The following is a 16,322-nucleotide window of genomic DNA, read 5'->3' as shown; positions in this document are numbered from 1 at the left end:
AGATCCTGAGCCAGGCTTGCCTTCTTTCTGTGATGCCTATAGCCATCAGTCTGCTGGATGTTTCTGCCCCATCCAAGGCTGTCTTCAGGCACGAATTGGAGATGCTCTTCCCCTCTTCCACAAGGTGGGATGCCCTCTCACGGTATTGTTTCCGGAAGGTGCTTGAGCAACTGTCCCATCTCCTCCCAGTGCTGGTATTGATGCCTATTCAGGAGGGCGTTGGAATTCGCCATCCGCCAGTGCTTTGCGGCGTTACTCTCAATCTTCCTGCCAGTTAGATCCATCCTCCTGCTTTCCTTGTCAGGTGGGGGTCCAGACGTTGTTGGGACGTTTGCCCTTTTCCTGGCTGTTGCAGCGATTATAGAATCTGCTGTGACAGATCCCTTGATGTAAGCTGGGTCTGGAGAATTTGTATTTCTTCTCCGTCCTCGGCGTTACTGATCTGCACGTAGCCGGGTCCTTGAAGGCTTCCTTCCCCTGGTCTGTGATACGCTTGAGCATGGGCAGGAACTGGCTTCTTGTCTGTATGGGGAGCAATGTCTCGAGCAGGAAGTCTGCTTCTGGCTTCTCCTCTTCCATCTTAACCCCATAGGCTGCTGCCGCCTTTCTTACCACCTCATTGTATGCCCCAATGTCATCCGGTGGTGAAGGCCTCGAGGGGTATGTTTCCACCGCCTCCTCTGGGTTTTCGGCCTCGATGTCCTGCCATTCCTGGTCTTGGGCCGTCGAGGAACCTGAGCCGTAGCTTGACTGCTGTTCCCCGTAATCCCCTTCTGTATAGTAGAGGTCTTCCTCCTCTTCGTGCTCCGAAGGATCTGGGGTTTTCGGCAGCTCTTCGACGTCGAACTCCTCAGGCTCCTGTACCTCAGCGACGGTCGTTGCCGGCTTCGAGGGGATCTTGTAGCTTCTCATTTTTTCATCGAAATCCTTCCTTCTCTGAAGGATGTTCTCCATTTCGGCCTCGAGCCTCTTTCTCTTTCTCTGCATCTCTGCGGCCTGTTCGTCATCGAGCGTTTCGGCCGCCCTTTTCGGCGGCGCCGTCGACGTCAAAGCTTTCTTTGGCTCCTTTTCTTTCGACGTCGAAGTCGAAGGCCCTCTTTCGGGTGCTTGCTTCGATGACCTTTGCTTTTCGCTGGTCTTCTGCCGCCGGGAGTCCTTCTCGGAGGATCCGCTGGGCTCTTTTTCGGAGGATGCAGCTTCGGTCGTCGATTTGTTCGACGCCGGTGCTCCCTTCGAGGCTTTGGGCTCAGACTTTCGAGAGTCTGCCTCTGGCTTTCGAGGCCCTGTGTGAGTTTTCGGGATCGTAGACTCTCCTACCTTTTCAGGCGTTTTCTTATCGGTCTCAGCGACCGTGAAGTCATCTGGGCCTTCGGCGATGTTGTCCTCGTCGTCTGTGGAGAGGCCAAGTTCATAAAGCGTCGGGGCTTGGCCCTTGCCCTGCATCGTGTGATGAGCCGTCCTCGGTCTTTCTCGAACTCGGAGTGTCTTCGGCTTGAAGACGGAGCAGGCGTTGCAGTCTCTGCTCTCGTGGTCGATAGGTAGGCAGAGGTTGCAGACTGGGTGCTGGTCCTTCTGTGCGAACTTGTGGTGGCAGTTCTTGCAGAATTTAAAGGGCGTCTTGTACATCCCTGCGCTCAGGGGGCCCCCTGTGTGTGCATTCCTCGAAGTACGTCGAAGATTTCGAGATTTTCTCCTTTCTTCGTCGTCTCCTCTCTAAAGGTCCTCTTCTCCCGATCTTCTCAGGTCTTCTCGGTTGAAGATTTGCAGTATTTTCTCCTTTCCTTCTCCAAAACTTCTGGAGCTTCACGCGACGATCCAGACCCAACGGCGGAAAAAAGAATCTGAAGATGGCGCCCAAGGGTGGTAGCTTCCGCCGGAAGCACGCCGACGTCACCAAAGGTACACCAAATGGTGGGACGTCGAAGCCCACATGGGCTACGACAAAAAAAAAAAAAAAAAAGACTACGATTCCGGACCCAACCACCAGATTGCGGAATATGCACAGCATAGTGAATCCAGAAAGATTCACGCTGCAAAATTTGAATTTTTTTCCCCATTTATTTTGAAGCAATCTACGAACCGCACTTTAGCTTAAGATGTGTAAAGCTAAAGCACGAGAGCCGCGATCCTTTTGCAATGCAATAGCTCTAGCATCACTGGAAGTTTAAGCCACTGGCGTTGCATTAATATTAGCAACACCAACAGCTTAAACTTTCAGTACTGCAAGACCTATTACATTGCAAATGCTTGTTTCAGGATGGGAAGGGGAACAGAACACCCCCAACTTTGTGGGGGGAGTAGGATTTTTTTTCCACTTAGAAAATGTTTTGGACTTCCAGGGCCCTCTTGGAATAACAAAGAAAAGAAAACCAGCACTGGCAAAGCCAATATGTTTGGATTTTATGTGCCAAAAAATGATGCGCTAGTATAGTAAAGCAAACAAAGAGGGCTACAGTTTTAAAATAGTTCCTTATGCATTTTAAACCAATTAAAGTTGTAAGACAATGAATAAAAGAGATTGGTAAACGAAAGCCGAAGTTTGAATCAAACCCCACTCTACATATATAGTTAACAATAGATCAGTTTGACAGCGGTGCTGTCAAAACTCAGACCTAAAAATGTGCAGTTGCACATAGGGAAGCATTTCATCACTGCCGAGTTGCACCCAGTCCATAAATCTGCAATGAGGAACTTGTGGATTTCACATGACACTTTTGACGGAACTGGCATGTTCAAAATAAATTATTATGACCATATAAACAACTTTTCTTAGAAAAGAAAATTTAAAGATCAATGTTTTACCCTTGATCTCTTGCAGTGATGCGATAATTCCATTCCCTGAAAACATCATTCTCCTTGTCAAACTCACGATCATCTTCTCCTATGGTTACCGTAAGCCTCTTTTCCTCGAAATCTGGCTCTTGTTCTTTTCGAAGTAAGGCCTTTTTTAAAACCTGAAGACACAAGGTACAGGAACCATATAAGAGAGCTTAGCACGGAGCAAAGCCAGGTTTCATTTATTTGTTAGTGTTTGATTAGGCCCGGATTAAATTTAAATTACATTGGCAGAATGTGCATAATTTCAGTAATTCCACAAAGCACTTGTGACATGAAATCCTTCAAACGACACCAATTCATGCAATTCCGCACCATTCGTGGTAAAAATGTACAGCAAATGCACAGGAACAACAGAACACAAGTGTGTTGTAGCATGAAATAACGGATTTGCATCCCACTTAAAAATATGTAATTTTCGTGAAATTTTTCCAAAAGATTCCATTATTAGAAAAGAGCAAATTATCGGAGTTTTGCATGTGCCTAAATTTGATCTCAGCTTATTGGTGTTTTAAACATTTTTATGAGGCAGTTCATTGCACAAAACATCCCTGCCTAATGCCACAAAAACAGTATCTTCTGGGCTAACTTCCGGCTTGAACAACGCAGACAATGCCATGCAGAGCCGAACAACGCCACCTTTTTTCAGATTCAGTCTGACGCCAGGGGAGCATTCTAAGGTAAGCAATCTGCAGTATCAGATTATCAATTTCTTCTTACTCAACACCCAACACCCTATACAATGCGGACAGTCCTTTTGCTCCACAAATGACATTTTCCGATGTTCTATTTTTTTAATAGCTAATTGCAGGCTGAAAGATGAAGAAAAACAACTTTTAGAGCATTTAAGACCTCTCGATCTCTTTAAACATGCAACTTTTGTCAGAATGTCTGCCTTCCAAATGCAGGCTTTTCACTTGAAAGCATCATTGCTGGTCACTAGCCCACCCAACACTTCCACATTATCTGTTTTGAACAAAATGCAAGTCATTTGGTTCGCTTACTTTAAGGTTCCATCTACCTCCTGTCAATCCCTTTCATTGCCAGAAAACATACATGGTTCTCCTTTCTGCAGTAGTGCAAAGGAAGGCGAACATTTAATTCGGACAGCACATTCATTTTTTCCAGAACACATTCACTTTACACGTTTACAATTTGAGACAGGAAAATGAAGCGATATGCTTCAGATTACACAATTTTGCATCGGTTGTTGAAGCCTGGATCAGAGAACATCTGTTAAAACAAGTATCATTCAAGGAAGGGAACGCTATAAAGGGCGATTCCTGTTTTAACTCGCTTGCTGTCCAGTTTTCCTGAATAAAAGACCCCAACAACAATTCAATGCTATTTTCTTAATGCCATTCAGCCAAGTCAACCTTTAAACTACGTTCCCTCCACAAGGTTGTTCAACTTGTTGACGATTCTGTCTTTCATGGAGAATGATATCAAAGGTTTTACTATGAAAGATATTGTATTGTAATTGCATTTATATAGAACTTACTACCTCATACGAGGCGTCTAAGCGCTTTTTCGGCGAGTAGTACGCTACTCTGGAACCCATAAAAGGATTTGTGGTGAATCAGTATAGTGAAATATGAAAGTAATTTGAGCGGGGGATATGTTAGTCAGTTATTTGAACTTAGAAGGATAGTGGAGGGATAGAAGAGGGAAATGGTTTGCATTTATAAAGCACTTGCAATCCCTGATGTGGTGTTAAAACGCTTTTTCGTCGAGTAGCAGGCTACGCCGGAACCCATAAAGTGTTAGTGGTGAATTAGTATAGTGAAATATGAAAGTAATTTGAATGGAGGACATGTTGATCTGTTATTTGGATCGAAAAGGAATAGTGGAGGGCTAAAAGAGGGAAGGGTTTAGATTAAAAAACATTTTGTTTTAAGAGTTATTATCCGTTAGGGTGGCGGGGAGGAGGTGGGGGAGAGAGTTTGGGATGAGTAAAGGAGAGGTGGAGGGGAGTTAGTATAGGGAAATATGAAATGAATTTGATTCATGGACGTTAGTCGGTTATTTGGATTGAAAAGGAATAGTGGAGGGATAGAAGAGGGAAGGGTCTAGAATTTTTTTGGGGGGAAGTTCATAGCAGTAGGAGTGGGTTTGGGATGAGTAAAGGGGCGGTGGAGGGGGAAGAGCCAGAGGTAAGGGTATAGAAAGGCTTCTTTGGAAGATCTGAATAGTAAAACAGGTATGAGATGATGCAAGGAGGGGTAGAGGAATGAAGAGTCTAGAAAGGATTATTCTGAGGATTATAGTAGTGATATGGGGTTTGGGATGAATGAGAGAATGGAGGTAGGGGATATATTGATAGAGGTATAGGGTGAGAAAAATGGTGGCTGCTTGAACAGAGAAGGATGTGCCACCCATGTTTTTTTTCTTGTATGTTGGGATTTTGAGGCGAGGTGCCACACCAGAGCGAAAGCTCCTTTGTTGAATGCATTTGGGGAGTTTATTCCTGATGAAGAGCGGTCCTGTTCCATGAATTCCAAGAGAGATGGTAACCTGGACCTTGAGTAGAAATCCCAGATGGGGAAAGATTTGTTGCAGACTTTATAGTAACAAAGCTTGATCTTGCTAGTTTGTCCACTTGGGCATTCATTAATAGCTTGGAGCCCATGGCCATTCGAGGTTTCTTACTTCCATTGATACTTTAGGCAGTGTTCCCAGATCATCAAGTGGCGAGCTGGTCATAATTTTTCAATTTGCCACTAATGAGTATTTCTGTTTTGGAAGCATTCAATTTGAGATAGCCCCACGTCCTTCATGGATCCACGGCTCTGAGCAGACTGAAAATTGGTGAGTTACCAATGTCTTTGGGCATTGTGGTTGAAGGAGTATTTGCTTGTCATCTGCAGAGTTATAGCACGTGAGGTGAAATTTATAGATCCGTGCCGGTAAGGATTTCATGTAGATGTTGAAAAGCATGGGTGAGATGAGAGCACCTTGAGGGACCGCTGCTTTTGTGAAGTATGTTTTGGCCGAGAAAGGGGGGTATGGATGACAGTTTTGTTGCGGAGGTAGGATGTGATCTAGTCAAGAACAGTCCCCTCTATGCCAGCTTCGTAGAGTCTTTGTATCAGAGAGTCATGGCCAACCGTGTCAAAGGCAGCCGAGAGGTCCAAGAGATGTAGTGCAGCAACCCCGTTGCGGTCAACTGTTTTTCTTAAGGTCATCCTAGATGGCAACAAGGGCAGATTGTGCCTCTTCCTGGACGGAATCCCATTTTGGAAGGTGAAAGTATGGCAATATCTTTAATGAACTGAGAAAACTGGGCAACTGCTGTTCTTTCTATCAGTATTTCCAGGAAAGGTCCATTTGTAATCGGTCTGTAGTTGTCCGGGTTCAGCAGGAAGTTGTCTTCAGTAATGGGCATATGTATGACTTTTTAAATTCTTCTGGCAATATTCCCGTAGTTAAGGAATTGTTGATGATTCTTTGTACTGGTGTGGCAGAAGAGGTTGATAGAAGAATTGTCTGGAATGTTTGTGGTAGACAGGGGTTAGAAGGGCTGCCATCAGGCATGCTTGCTTTGAACAGGTCCATAAATTCATTGTGTGAAATTTGTTGGAAGCAACGGACAAGCTTGGTTATATTGATTGTTGGCTGGATTGTTGTTTTGGAAAAAGGGTTGGTGTTGGTGCTTTGTCTTTATTTTAAATAGGAGTCCAACGTGTCTGCGTTGGCCGTGTCATGATTTGCCAGTTTGTCTGTGAGACCTTGAGTAACCGGATGAGCTCCTTCTAGGCAAGTTGGTTTACAAAATACAGCGTGAATTTAATAGAATTCTTTATTTCCACATTTAGCATGTGGAATTCTGTCTGAATAGTACTTTTTTTTAATGTGTCTAACTGGACATTGGCAAACCTTGCAGCTATAGCTACTGTAACTCACTTCTAGTTATTCATGTATTTTTCCTGTTTACAGAATTCTATTAGGTTTCGTCAGTGGTGATATGCTGGGGTATACATATGAGACTCTAGCATGCTCTTATTTTTAGGTATAGTTTAACAGTGGAAGTAACTGCAAATGGATAATGTTACTTACCCAGTAAGCATCTGTTCTTGGCATGCTGAGCTGTAAATTCACATGCTTTGCATACTCCTGCCATCTAGTGTTGGGTCCAGAAGTTTGCAAGTTGTTTTTTGTAAGAGATGTCTTTCCTAGTCACGAGGTAAGGTGACTCCTCCTTTCGGTAATAGTGCGCATGGTCATCGACTCCATTGTTAGATTGTTTTCCCGCAAGAGGGTGAGAATAGAGTAAGTATAGAGATATCCATGCATATAAATGTATAATGAAGAACTGCAACTACAGGTACCCGGGGAGGCGAGTGGGCGCATGTGAGTCTACAGCTCTACATGCCAAGAACATAAGCTTACTGGGTAAGTAACATTATCCGTCCATGGCATGTGTGCTGTAGATACACATACTTTGCATAGACTAGAAAGCAATAGCAGTAGCGGGGGCGAACCTGTAGATGTTGCAGTTGTTTGAAATAGTGTTTTAAGTACTGCTTGGCCTACATTAGCTTCTTGACGTGCTAACACATCATCATAAACAAAGGGGGGAGGTAGAGGCGAAGAGAGCGGAGAGCTAACACATCTACACAGTAGTGTTTGGTAATTGTGTGTGGTGTGGACCATGTAGATGCTTTACATATGTCAAATAGAGGAATAATACCTAAAAAAGCCACAGAAGCCACAACTTAGCAAGTGAAATGCACTCTAGGGGGTATGGATAAAGTTCTTTTAGCTTTAGAGTAACATGTTTGAATGCATTTAACAATCCATCTTGCAATACTAGATTTAGAGATGGGATTGCCTTTGTGAGGTGGAGCACATGCAACAAACAGTTGTTTTGCGAAAATCTTTTGTCCTATCTATGCAGTACAATAAAGCTCTTTTAACTTCAAGCGTGTGAAGAGCGCATTCTGCTACAGAATCAAGTTGAGAAAAAAAATACCTGTAACTCAACCGATTGGTTTATATGAAAAGCAGGAACCACTTTGGGAAGGAATTTAGGGTTGGTGCGTAGAACTACTCTGTCTTTGTGTAGATGAAAGAAGGGTTGTTGTAGGGTTAATGCCTGTAGCTCACCAACTCTCCTCAGTGATGTGATCGCAATGAGGAAAGCATCCTTCCATGAGAGAAACCATTAGGGGCACTTGTGCAATGGTTCAAAAGGTGGACCCATAAGTCTTGTGAGAACCATGCTGAGATTCCAGACTGGGGCAAGAGGAATTCTTGGTGGTATTATTCTTTTCAACCTTTCCACAAAAGCTTTGATTACTGGAACTCTGAATAGTGACAGATGTTGCCTGATCTGCAAATAAGAAGCTACCGCTGCAATGTGCAAACAAATAGATGTATAAGCTAGTCCAGTTTGCTGTAAGTGTGATAGGTAACAGATAATATTTTGTATAGAAGCATCTAAAGGATTGATTGACACTCTCGTCCCCGGGGATTCCGACAAAGTCGGTGAATAGGTCCTGGTCCTGGAAGAGTCCGTGCAGGACCGTGATCGGCGCCACCCATGGCGCCGTCTCGACCTAGTGGAGGATCTGTGACGACTCCTCGATCTCCCCCTCCGTCCGGAGCGTGATCGCGGCCTCCTTGGCTTCGGTCGATCCGCCGGTTCCACAGGGGCGGGCGACTTTGACTTGGCTGGGGCCCTCGGCCGAGAGGGGTCCCCTTGGGAGGAGTCGGATATCGGGGCAGTGAGACCGACCTCGGAGGAATCGGAGGCGGCTTGTCTGCCGGCAGTTGAGGTAGAGGACGCGGTGGAAGTGGAGGCGGAGAGGGAGCTCACGGAGGAAGCCCTCTCGGCAAGGGAGGAGGGGGCGTAACGGACTTCTGCCTAGAAGGTGTATACACCACTGAGTACACCGAACCCGGTGATCCGCCTTCCTTTCTAGGCTGGGTCGTTGGCGAGTCGCCCCTAGGCACCTGGCGCCTGCTAGACTGACTCCTGGCGCCAGAGCTCCTCCCGCGCCTTCTGGGCGTCGAAGAACGGAGACCGGATGGCGAGCGTCGGCCCCTCGACGACGAGCGTCTTTTCCTCGACGGCGACAGTCTGCGCCTCGACGGCGACCTCCTGCGCCTCGACGGCGACCTCCTGCGCCTCGACGGCGACCTCCTGCGCCTCGACGTCAATCTTCTCCTCGACGTCAATCTTCTCCTTGACGTCAAGGATCCCCTCGACGACGACCTTCTCCTCTTCGCCAACGGTGAACGGCGGTGTCGCCTCGACAGCGAGCGCCTAAGCCGGGCCTCTCGACGTCGATTACTCGACGACGACTCCGACTAGGACGACATCGTCACCAGAGATCGACGGTGGTCTGTTCAGTTCCCTCGACGACGAACGTCGACGCCGCTTCGACCCAGAGCCCTGGGGAGACGGGGAACAGACTGCAGTCATCCCTCTCGACGCCGTAGTCGGTGCAATCGACACAGACGGAGAAAGGGGACGCTTGCTGGTCTTACTGCCCCTGGGGAGCCCCCCAGATGCCTCAGCATGGGCAGAGGAAGCCCCTCCAGACCCACCTTGCGCCTTCAGCTTACTGTCCTCCAGGCCCTGAAGTCTGATCTTCATTCTATCCCTCAGGGTCCTGCTAGAAAAGCCAAGACAAATGTCACACTCCTCTGGGACATGAGATGAGGGAAGGCAGATGATACACACCTCGTGTGGGTCCGATTTGGCCTTCTTCCTGGAGCACTCTGGACATTTGTCGAATAATGCAGGCATATTGACAATCAAAGAGTGCACCAAAAGACAAACAGGAAGAAAAAACACCAAAGTACTTGAGAAAAGTATTCAAAGAACTTGAAAAAAGTGAAAAAAATCACCAATAAACCCTTGAAAAGGGAGAGCTCAATGCTCCAGGGTCCTGCTTGCAGGAGCCGGAAAAAAAGAACTGAAAGTAAAAGGGACCTGCAGTGCATTCTGGGATACTGTGAAGTTCTGGAAAGTTCTCTTAAAGGCACAGTATCCTGTTCTGAGCCACATAATGGCAGCCTATGGGGCTTGTCTGTCCATGTCTTCCTCTCTATCATTCCAGAGGGTTTTTGCTGTTAAAGCAAGAGAAATCTGGACAGGCTGTGCTGTTTGTGGATTTTTGGTGGAATTTCTAGTTGAAGTACTGGACAGTGTAGCCTGTGGATATAGGCTGCATTATCTGTCTTTAATTCTCTCTTAAGTGCCTGTGCATTTCTGCATTTTTCGACACCTTAAGAGATTATTGTTGATTGCTCCGGGGTCCACGCACATGGGCGGGACTATTCACTAGATTATGACTATACACAGAGATCCCCTACTACAGAAGCCAGATTTCTCCATGGTTCTGTGCGAGGAGACTGGAGGTGAGGTGGAGCTTTTGATGTGGAACTAGTGACAGCTCTAACAGGGTGGTGTACCATGGCTGACGGGCCAATGTAGGAGCTACTAGAATCAGTGTGAGGGAGGTTTGCCTGAGCTTCCGAACCGTACACGGATTGAACGGGAGAGGCAGAAAAGCATAGGCAAGTATCCCTTACAAGTTCATCTATCAGGCATTACCCTTTGAGAGCAGGTGTGGGAACCTGGAGCCGAAGCTTGGACATTTTTTAACGTTTTCTGCTGTGGCGAATAAGTCTATCTGTGGGAATCCCCATTGTTGAAAGTACGGAAAGAGAACTTGGGGATGAAGTTCCCACTCGTGGATTTGCTTTCTCCTTCTGCTGAGACGGTCTGCAATTTGGTGGTTTACTCCTGGGAGGTGTCCTGCAAGAAGATAAACCTAGTGATGGATCGCCCTATTCCAAATGGCTTGAGCGAGTCTTGATAGTTGGAGAGCGAGTGTCCCACCCCTGCTTTAGCACATAATACATTGCTATCATGTTGTCTGTTCAGACTAGGGCAGTTTTGCCTATGAGGTGATTTTGAAAAGCTTTCAGCGCTAGAAAAACTGCTAAAAGCTCTAGATAGTTGATGTGGAGGTTTTTGCGTTTGTTGCTCCACAGGCCTTGTATTGTGTAATCTTGGATATGAGCACCCCAACCTGTCAGAGATGTGTCTACTGTGAGCACGATCTGTGGAATAGGGTAGATAAAAGCCCGTCCTTTTGATACGTTTTGTAGGTTCCACCACTGCAGACAGTGATGGGTTCAGCCTCCTACCAACACTAGATTGGTTAATTGACCCTGCGACTGATTCCACGGACATGCCAAGCACTCTTGTAGGGGACGCATGTGAAGTCTTTGCAGACAGTGATGGGTTCAGCCTCCTACCAACACTAGATTGGTTAATTGACCCTGCAACTGATTCCACGGACATGCCAAGCACTCTTGTAGGGGACGCATGTGAAGTCTTGCATGGGGTACAATTGCGATGCAAGACGCCCTCATTCCCAGCAGTTGCATGAACACACTGACTGATAAGGCTTGGTTGGACTGAAGTAGTATCGTAGCCTGAATATTGTGAATTCTGGCTACATTGGGAGAGGCTAGAGCTTAGACTGTGTCTAAAGTGGCTCCTTGGTAAGGTCCATTTCCTCCCAGTGTGCTCTGTAGTACCTGGCTAAAAGGCCCTGTGTGTTTGCAATGCGCCATTGATTTGCAGCTTGAGCAGCTATGCGCTTGCCAGAAGCATCTATTAATTTAGACTCCTTATCTGGTGGAGGAGCATCCCCAGATGTTTGGGAATTAGCCCTCTTACAAGCATTAGACATTAGCAGTGAATCTAATAGCAACTGACCTTTGATAAATACTGGGTCTTTTGGGGAGGTCTTATACTTTTTGTCTACTCTAGGAGTCAAGATGCGTGCTCGTACTGGGTCCTAAAAAATGTCATTAGCGTGTCTCATCATGCCTTTAAGTATAGGGAGTGTTTGTGACGACCTATGGGTGGATCCTAAAGTCTCAAACAAAATATCTTCTTCTAATGGTTCTTTGTGCATTGCCACCCCATGATATTGCGCAGCCCTGGCAGTGAGTTCCTGATGGGATACATTGTCGTCTAGGGGAGCAGGCTTGGCTGGGTAAAGGTCTGGGTCATTATCTGCTGGAGGATCAATTGTATAATCCGTCCATGGACTACTGGCAACTGTGCCCCCCCTATCATCAGCATCATAGTCATCATGGTGAGTTTGTGGAGCATCCGGAGGTGGGATTTGCAAAGTATTTGCAGGTGTAAAAGGAGGTGGGGGAGGGATGATGTTGGTAGATGAAAAGGACTGGTAGCAACAGATTTTCTCTTAAAAGGGATTTTGTATGAAGTATTCTCAACAGGAAGCTTCTGTTTCTGAGGCAGCTTGGTATGAATATGACCAGTCTCAGGGTTAATATATATTGACAATTATTTATTGCATGATTTAAAAGAAAACCTTTGCAAAGTACAAAAGATAACATTGTGACACTTGTTAAATTATTAATAGATTAGGTTTGGTAAAATGGAACCCTAGTTCCAATAATACAAAGTGCCCACCCCTCTCATGTCCGAGCTCTCTTGTGGGTACACTGAACCCCGGGTGCCTATGGGAACAATCCCATCAGGGCAATTATAGTCGTGGTCAAGATTGTGTTTTAAGTCCCAAAGTTGTCCAGCCTGTTCGCCCTTCCCTTTTTAATATCGGTCTTATTTTGGTGTTTCCGACAGTTACGTGTCTAGGCAGACTTCCTGCTATTATAGAATACCGTGGATCTGCACCTCTAGCTGAGGTTGGGGTAGACATCTCCCCTGATTTTTTTGCTACACGGTCCAAAAACTTCACCAGGGCACAGTTTAAATGTGTGTTCTGTGTGTCAAAGCAAGCCAAAACTGCAGGTCTGCACGCTCTGACTTCCTTCTCGTTCCAGGCCCTCCGTAGAAGGGTCCTTCTTTCTTTCAAGAGACTTGGGAACAGGCACAGAACGTGAGTCATGTCTCCCCTATGGTTGCCACAAAATCGGCATTGTTCCTGGGCTTGAACTCTTTTCCATTTGGGAAGATGGCACGACAAGTTGATTACCCCCAATTTTAGTCTTAAGAACTGAAGTTTGGTGTGTGCGTTGAAAGGACAAGTTAAGTAACTCTGAGGTGTCAGCTGGTCATACGATGTGAGCGTCATCCAACCATGGCTTCTTCTTGCAAGGCTCGCCTTGTCTTCCATAGAGGAGAGATTTTTTGCACTTATTTGTGCTAGCCTTTTAAACTCATTTTGGCCAACGTGTAGGTCCCAGACTTCACTCAGGCCTAAGGTTTTTAGCCCGCTTGACAAGTAACCGTGCCCTACTAGCCATCGTTTTGTATTCAAATTGGACCATAGGTGTTCCGCTAGGCTGCCCTCTTTCGATGACCTCAGCTTGTGGCAACACGTTAGAAAATTCATCATTCTGCCCAGCGATTGTTTGCAAATTTCCAGTTCCAACCTAATTTGTGCCGGTGACGTAAAGGATGGTAGCTGGAAGACTGTTCTAAAGATCTTAACTATAATTTTATATAGTTGGTTGCTGTCCAGTACTTTTAGCGCCTCGCTTCCATATGTTAGGGTTGGAATGACTTGCTTGGGCCACCTGAAGTGTTGGAGCGAATGTTGGGCCAAATAGTTTCTTGTGGATAGATCTGAGGGCAAAAGCTAGCGCTGTTCCTTTCTTTTTTTGCTCTTCCAGATGGCTTTTGTATCTTCCATTGTTATCAAAGAAGACTTCTAAATACTTATGGCTTTTAGATTCTATGATGCTTTCCGAGTTTAGGACCCATGCCATCTTCTTTGGCCTTCCCGGGCGAAACGCCAAAATTTTAGTTTTCTTATTATTTATCTGAAGCTCGTTTTTGTTCGAGTAAGCGGCAGTTGCGTCCATGAGCCTTTATAAACCTATCTTTGTGTTGCTTAGGAGGACCACGTTGTCGGCGAATAAAAGGTTTGACAACTGTAGGCTGCCCAGTATGGAAGCATGAGCATTAACTGTATTTAGGGCTTCTGGGCGATCCAATAGAAATAAGTTAGAAAGTGTAGGGGCCAAAACGCATCCTTGTTTGAGACCTTTTGTTGTAAAAATTGGTCGTGACAGTCTGGAACCGTCGCCAATCTTTATCCTGACCCATGTGTCCTGGTGCAGTAACTCTAGAGCTCTTAGTAATCCATTGGGATGTTCAGTGCAAAGAGCTTCTGCCATAATTTAGCCCTATTGACCTTGTCCAACCCCAAACTATAATCTATAAATCCCATATAAAACGGTCTGGTACTAGACTCCGTCTTGTCTATCAGACACAAGAGTCATGAGGTTAACCGCAGTGCCAGTTTCACTTGTGAATCCAGTTTGATTTGGAGGGATTATTGAATGTTCCTCGGCCCATTCCCGCAATGAGCTCAGCAGGATCCCTGCAAAGTACTTTGCTTCATTATCAATGAGAGTGACCAACCGATAGTTCTCTGGGGATTTTGTGTCCCCTCCTTTGAAGATTGGAACTAGAATTGATCCTTCCCAGGAGGGTGGAATGATGTTCTGTACTAAGATGGAGGTAAAAAGTGGGGCTAGCTTCGAGGCCCAGAAGGCCGGATCCTCCCTAAAGAAGGTCGGAGGAATACCACCTGGTCCTGGGGCCCCATCTTTCCGACCCTTTTTTATCAGCCTTTCAATTTGGTCCTCTAGGATTTTGCTGTGCTCGGTGCCGTTATCCTGATCTTGTCCCTCTGTTTTCTTTTTAGTTGTAGGATTTTTGTGGAAAAGCTCTTCCATTGTTAGCCCTTTATTAAAGCGGTCCGGAGGGGAGATCAACTCTGTCAGAGCGTTGGTGTCCATTGTGCCAATGATCTGATTCGGGGAGTGATCTTGTCGGTCGTTAAAGTGGCTGTGCAGGAAGGAATGCCACTCTGACTCCAGTATGTTTGATGAGGCGACTTTCGGGGCTCGACCCCCAAGGCTATTTATGGTAAGACAGAACCTCGCAGAGTTATTTGATCTTATATCTTGATATAGTTTGGCCCAAAAGAGGTTCCAGTGAGCCCTTCGATGTGCTCTCTTGGCTTTCTTTAGAAGGCAGCGAGCTTCTCTCAATCTTGTTATGATCAATGTGTCCATTGGCTTGGTTTTTAATTTCCTCCATAGCAGATTCATGCTTCTTTTTGCCGATTGTATCACCGGATCTCAGGAGATCGACTGTTGGGGCCCGTCGTTTTTGCGTGTCTAATTGGCTTTGCGTGTCTGGCTGTCAACTTGCTTACAAAGCTTGTCCAGTTTGCAATTTGATCTACAGTTGACCTACAGGTGCTCTCTATCATATATTTTGCTTCCATTGATACGTGCTGTAAGTTGTTCACTGAGTATTGATACGTTTTAGCTTAATCGTAAAGCTTTCAGAAGCCAGTGCTCCTACCTCAGCATGTTGCACCAGACTGGTACTAAGCGAGAATTCCTGAGGAATGTGATCGCTTTCTGGTCGGTTGGCAAGCCGAAACGCAGTTACTTCATTCAAAAGAGAAAGGTTGACGAAGGTGTAGTCAATTAACGATGCGCCAGTATTCGATACAAATGAGAGGCCAGGTGGCTTATCAGGAGAGAAGCGCCCATTCAGGGCTCTGAGGCCTAGATGTTCTAAATTTCCTTGTAAGATACGGCCTTTCTGATCCTCCTTGTGCCATCCGGGACATTCCTGTGGTGGTATGGCCCAAACACTTTACTGTGATTTTATGACCTCATTTTTATGTAGGTCTGACATAAGCCACATGTTAAAGTCTCCAGATAGCATGATGTCTGGGTTCGAACATCTTGTTCTCATTCTTAGCACTGTCGCTGGCAGCTCGACTAAAAGGGTTTGCCTAGATGCAGAATTTGGGCGGATGTACACGTTCAATAAGATTATTGTCTTTAGCTGACCTTGGTGGGTGCTAAAGGAAATTCCCACAGACTGGAGGGAATGGGAAGGGCTTGCAAGGTCCCATGATGTGATTGCATTGTTTGTTGATATGTAAATAGCTAGGCCACCACTGCCTCGTCCTGACGATTTCGTTTTGATCGCTGGAGTGGGGTGAGTTTTAAACCCTTCCAAGTGCTGCGGCTCCGCGAGCCATGTCTCCTGTATTAGGATCTCAAATGACCGTAAGTAAGAGATCGTGACTTCATCTCCCAGTTTTTTTGATAACCCATTGATGTTCCACGAACAAATCCTGAGTGGGCAAACTTCTTCTGCCTTCCAATTGATGTTTTGTCAGCGTAGCAGCCTAGTTGAATTTAAAGATCCCGCCAACCATGACCATGTGCAAGTTTGGCCCAGTCCCCTGTTTGATGTGTGCTGGCCATCTCTTACTTTTAGTTCTTCAGAGTCGGGGATGGGCGTTTTGTCCCGGGCTCCCCTCAGAACAGAGTAGACCTTCTTCTGTTCTGCTCGCAGGCGCTCAGTGATTTGGGTTTCCTGCAGAACGTGAGGGTATCCTGGTTCCCTGCCGGGGAGTATGGTGATGCTGGTTGAAGGTTTCCGAGTGACTTAGAATGTTATTCATTGCCTCTCTCGAGCGCCAGGTGAC

At 46.0% G+C, this 16,322-nt stretch overlaps 1 protein-coding gene across 1 annotated transcript in view; it reads right to left on the bottom strand.

Moving 5' to 3' along the window:
* Window positions 1–16,322, bottom strand: part of ZC3H18 (zinc finger CCCH-type containing 18) — a 529,005-nt gene that overhangs the window by 366,720 nt on the left and 145,963 nt on the right. Inside the window, exon 6 of the mRNA XM_078670778.1 lies at window positions 2,803–2,954. Coding sequence (XP_078526904.1) covers window positions 2,803–2,954 — 152 coding nt within the window. The remainder of the gene's footprint in view (window positions 1–2,802; window positions 2,955–16,322) is intronic.

Source organism: Lissotriton helveticus, chromosome 12 (assembly GCF_964261635.1).
Source record: "Lissotriton helveticus chromosome 12, aLisHel1.1, whole genome shotgun sequence".
In the NCBI taxonomy this organism is placed as follows: domain Eukaryota; kingdom Metazoa; phylum Chordata; class Amphibia; order Caudata; family Salamandridae; genus Lissotriton; species Lissotriton helveticus.
Note: the sequence above shows the minus strand (reverse complement) of the source record. Positions and strands in the feature narration are given on the sequence as shown.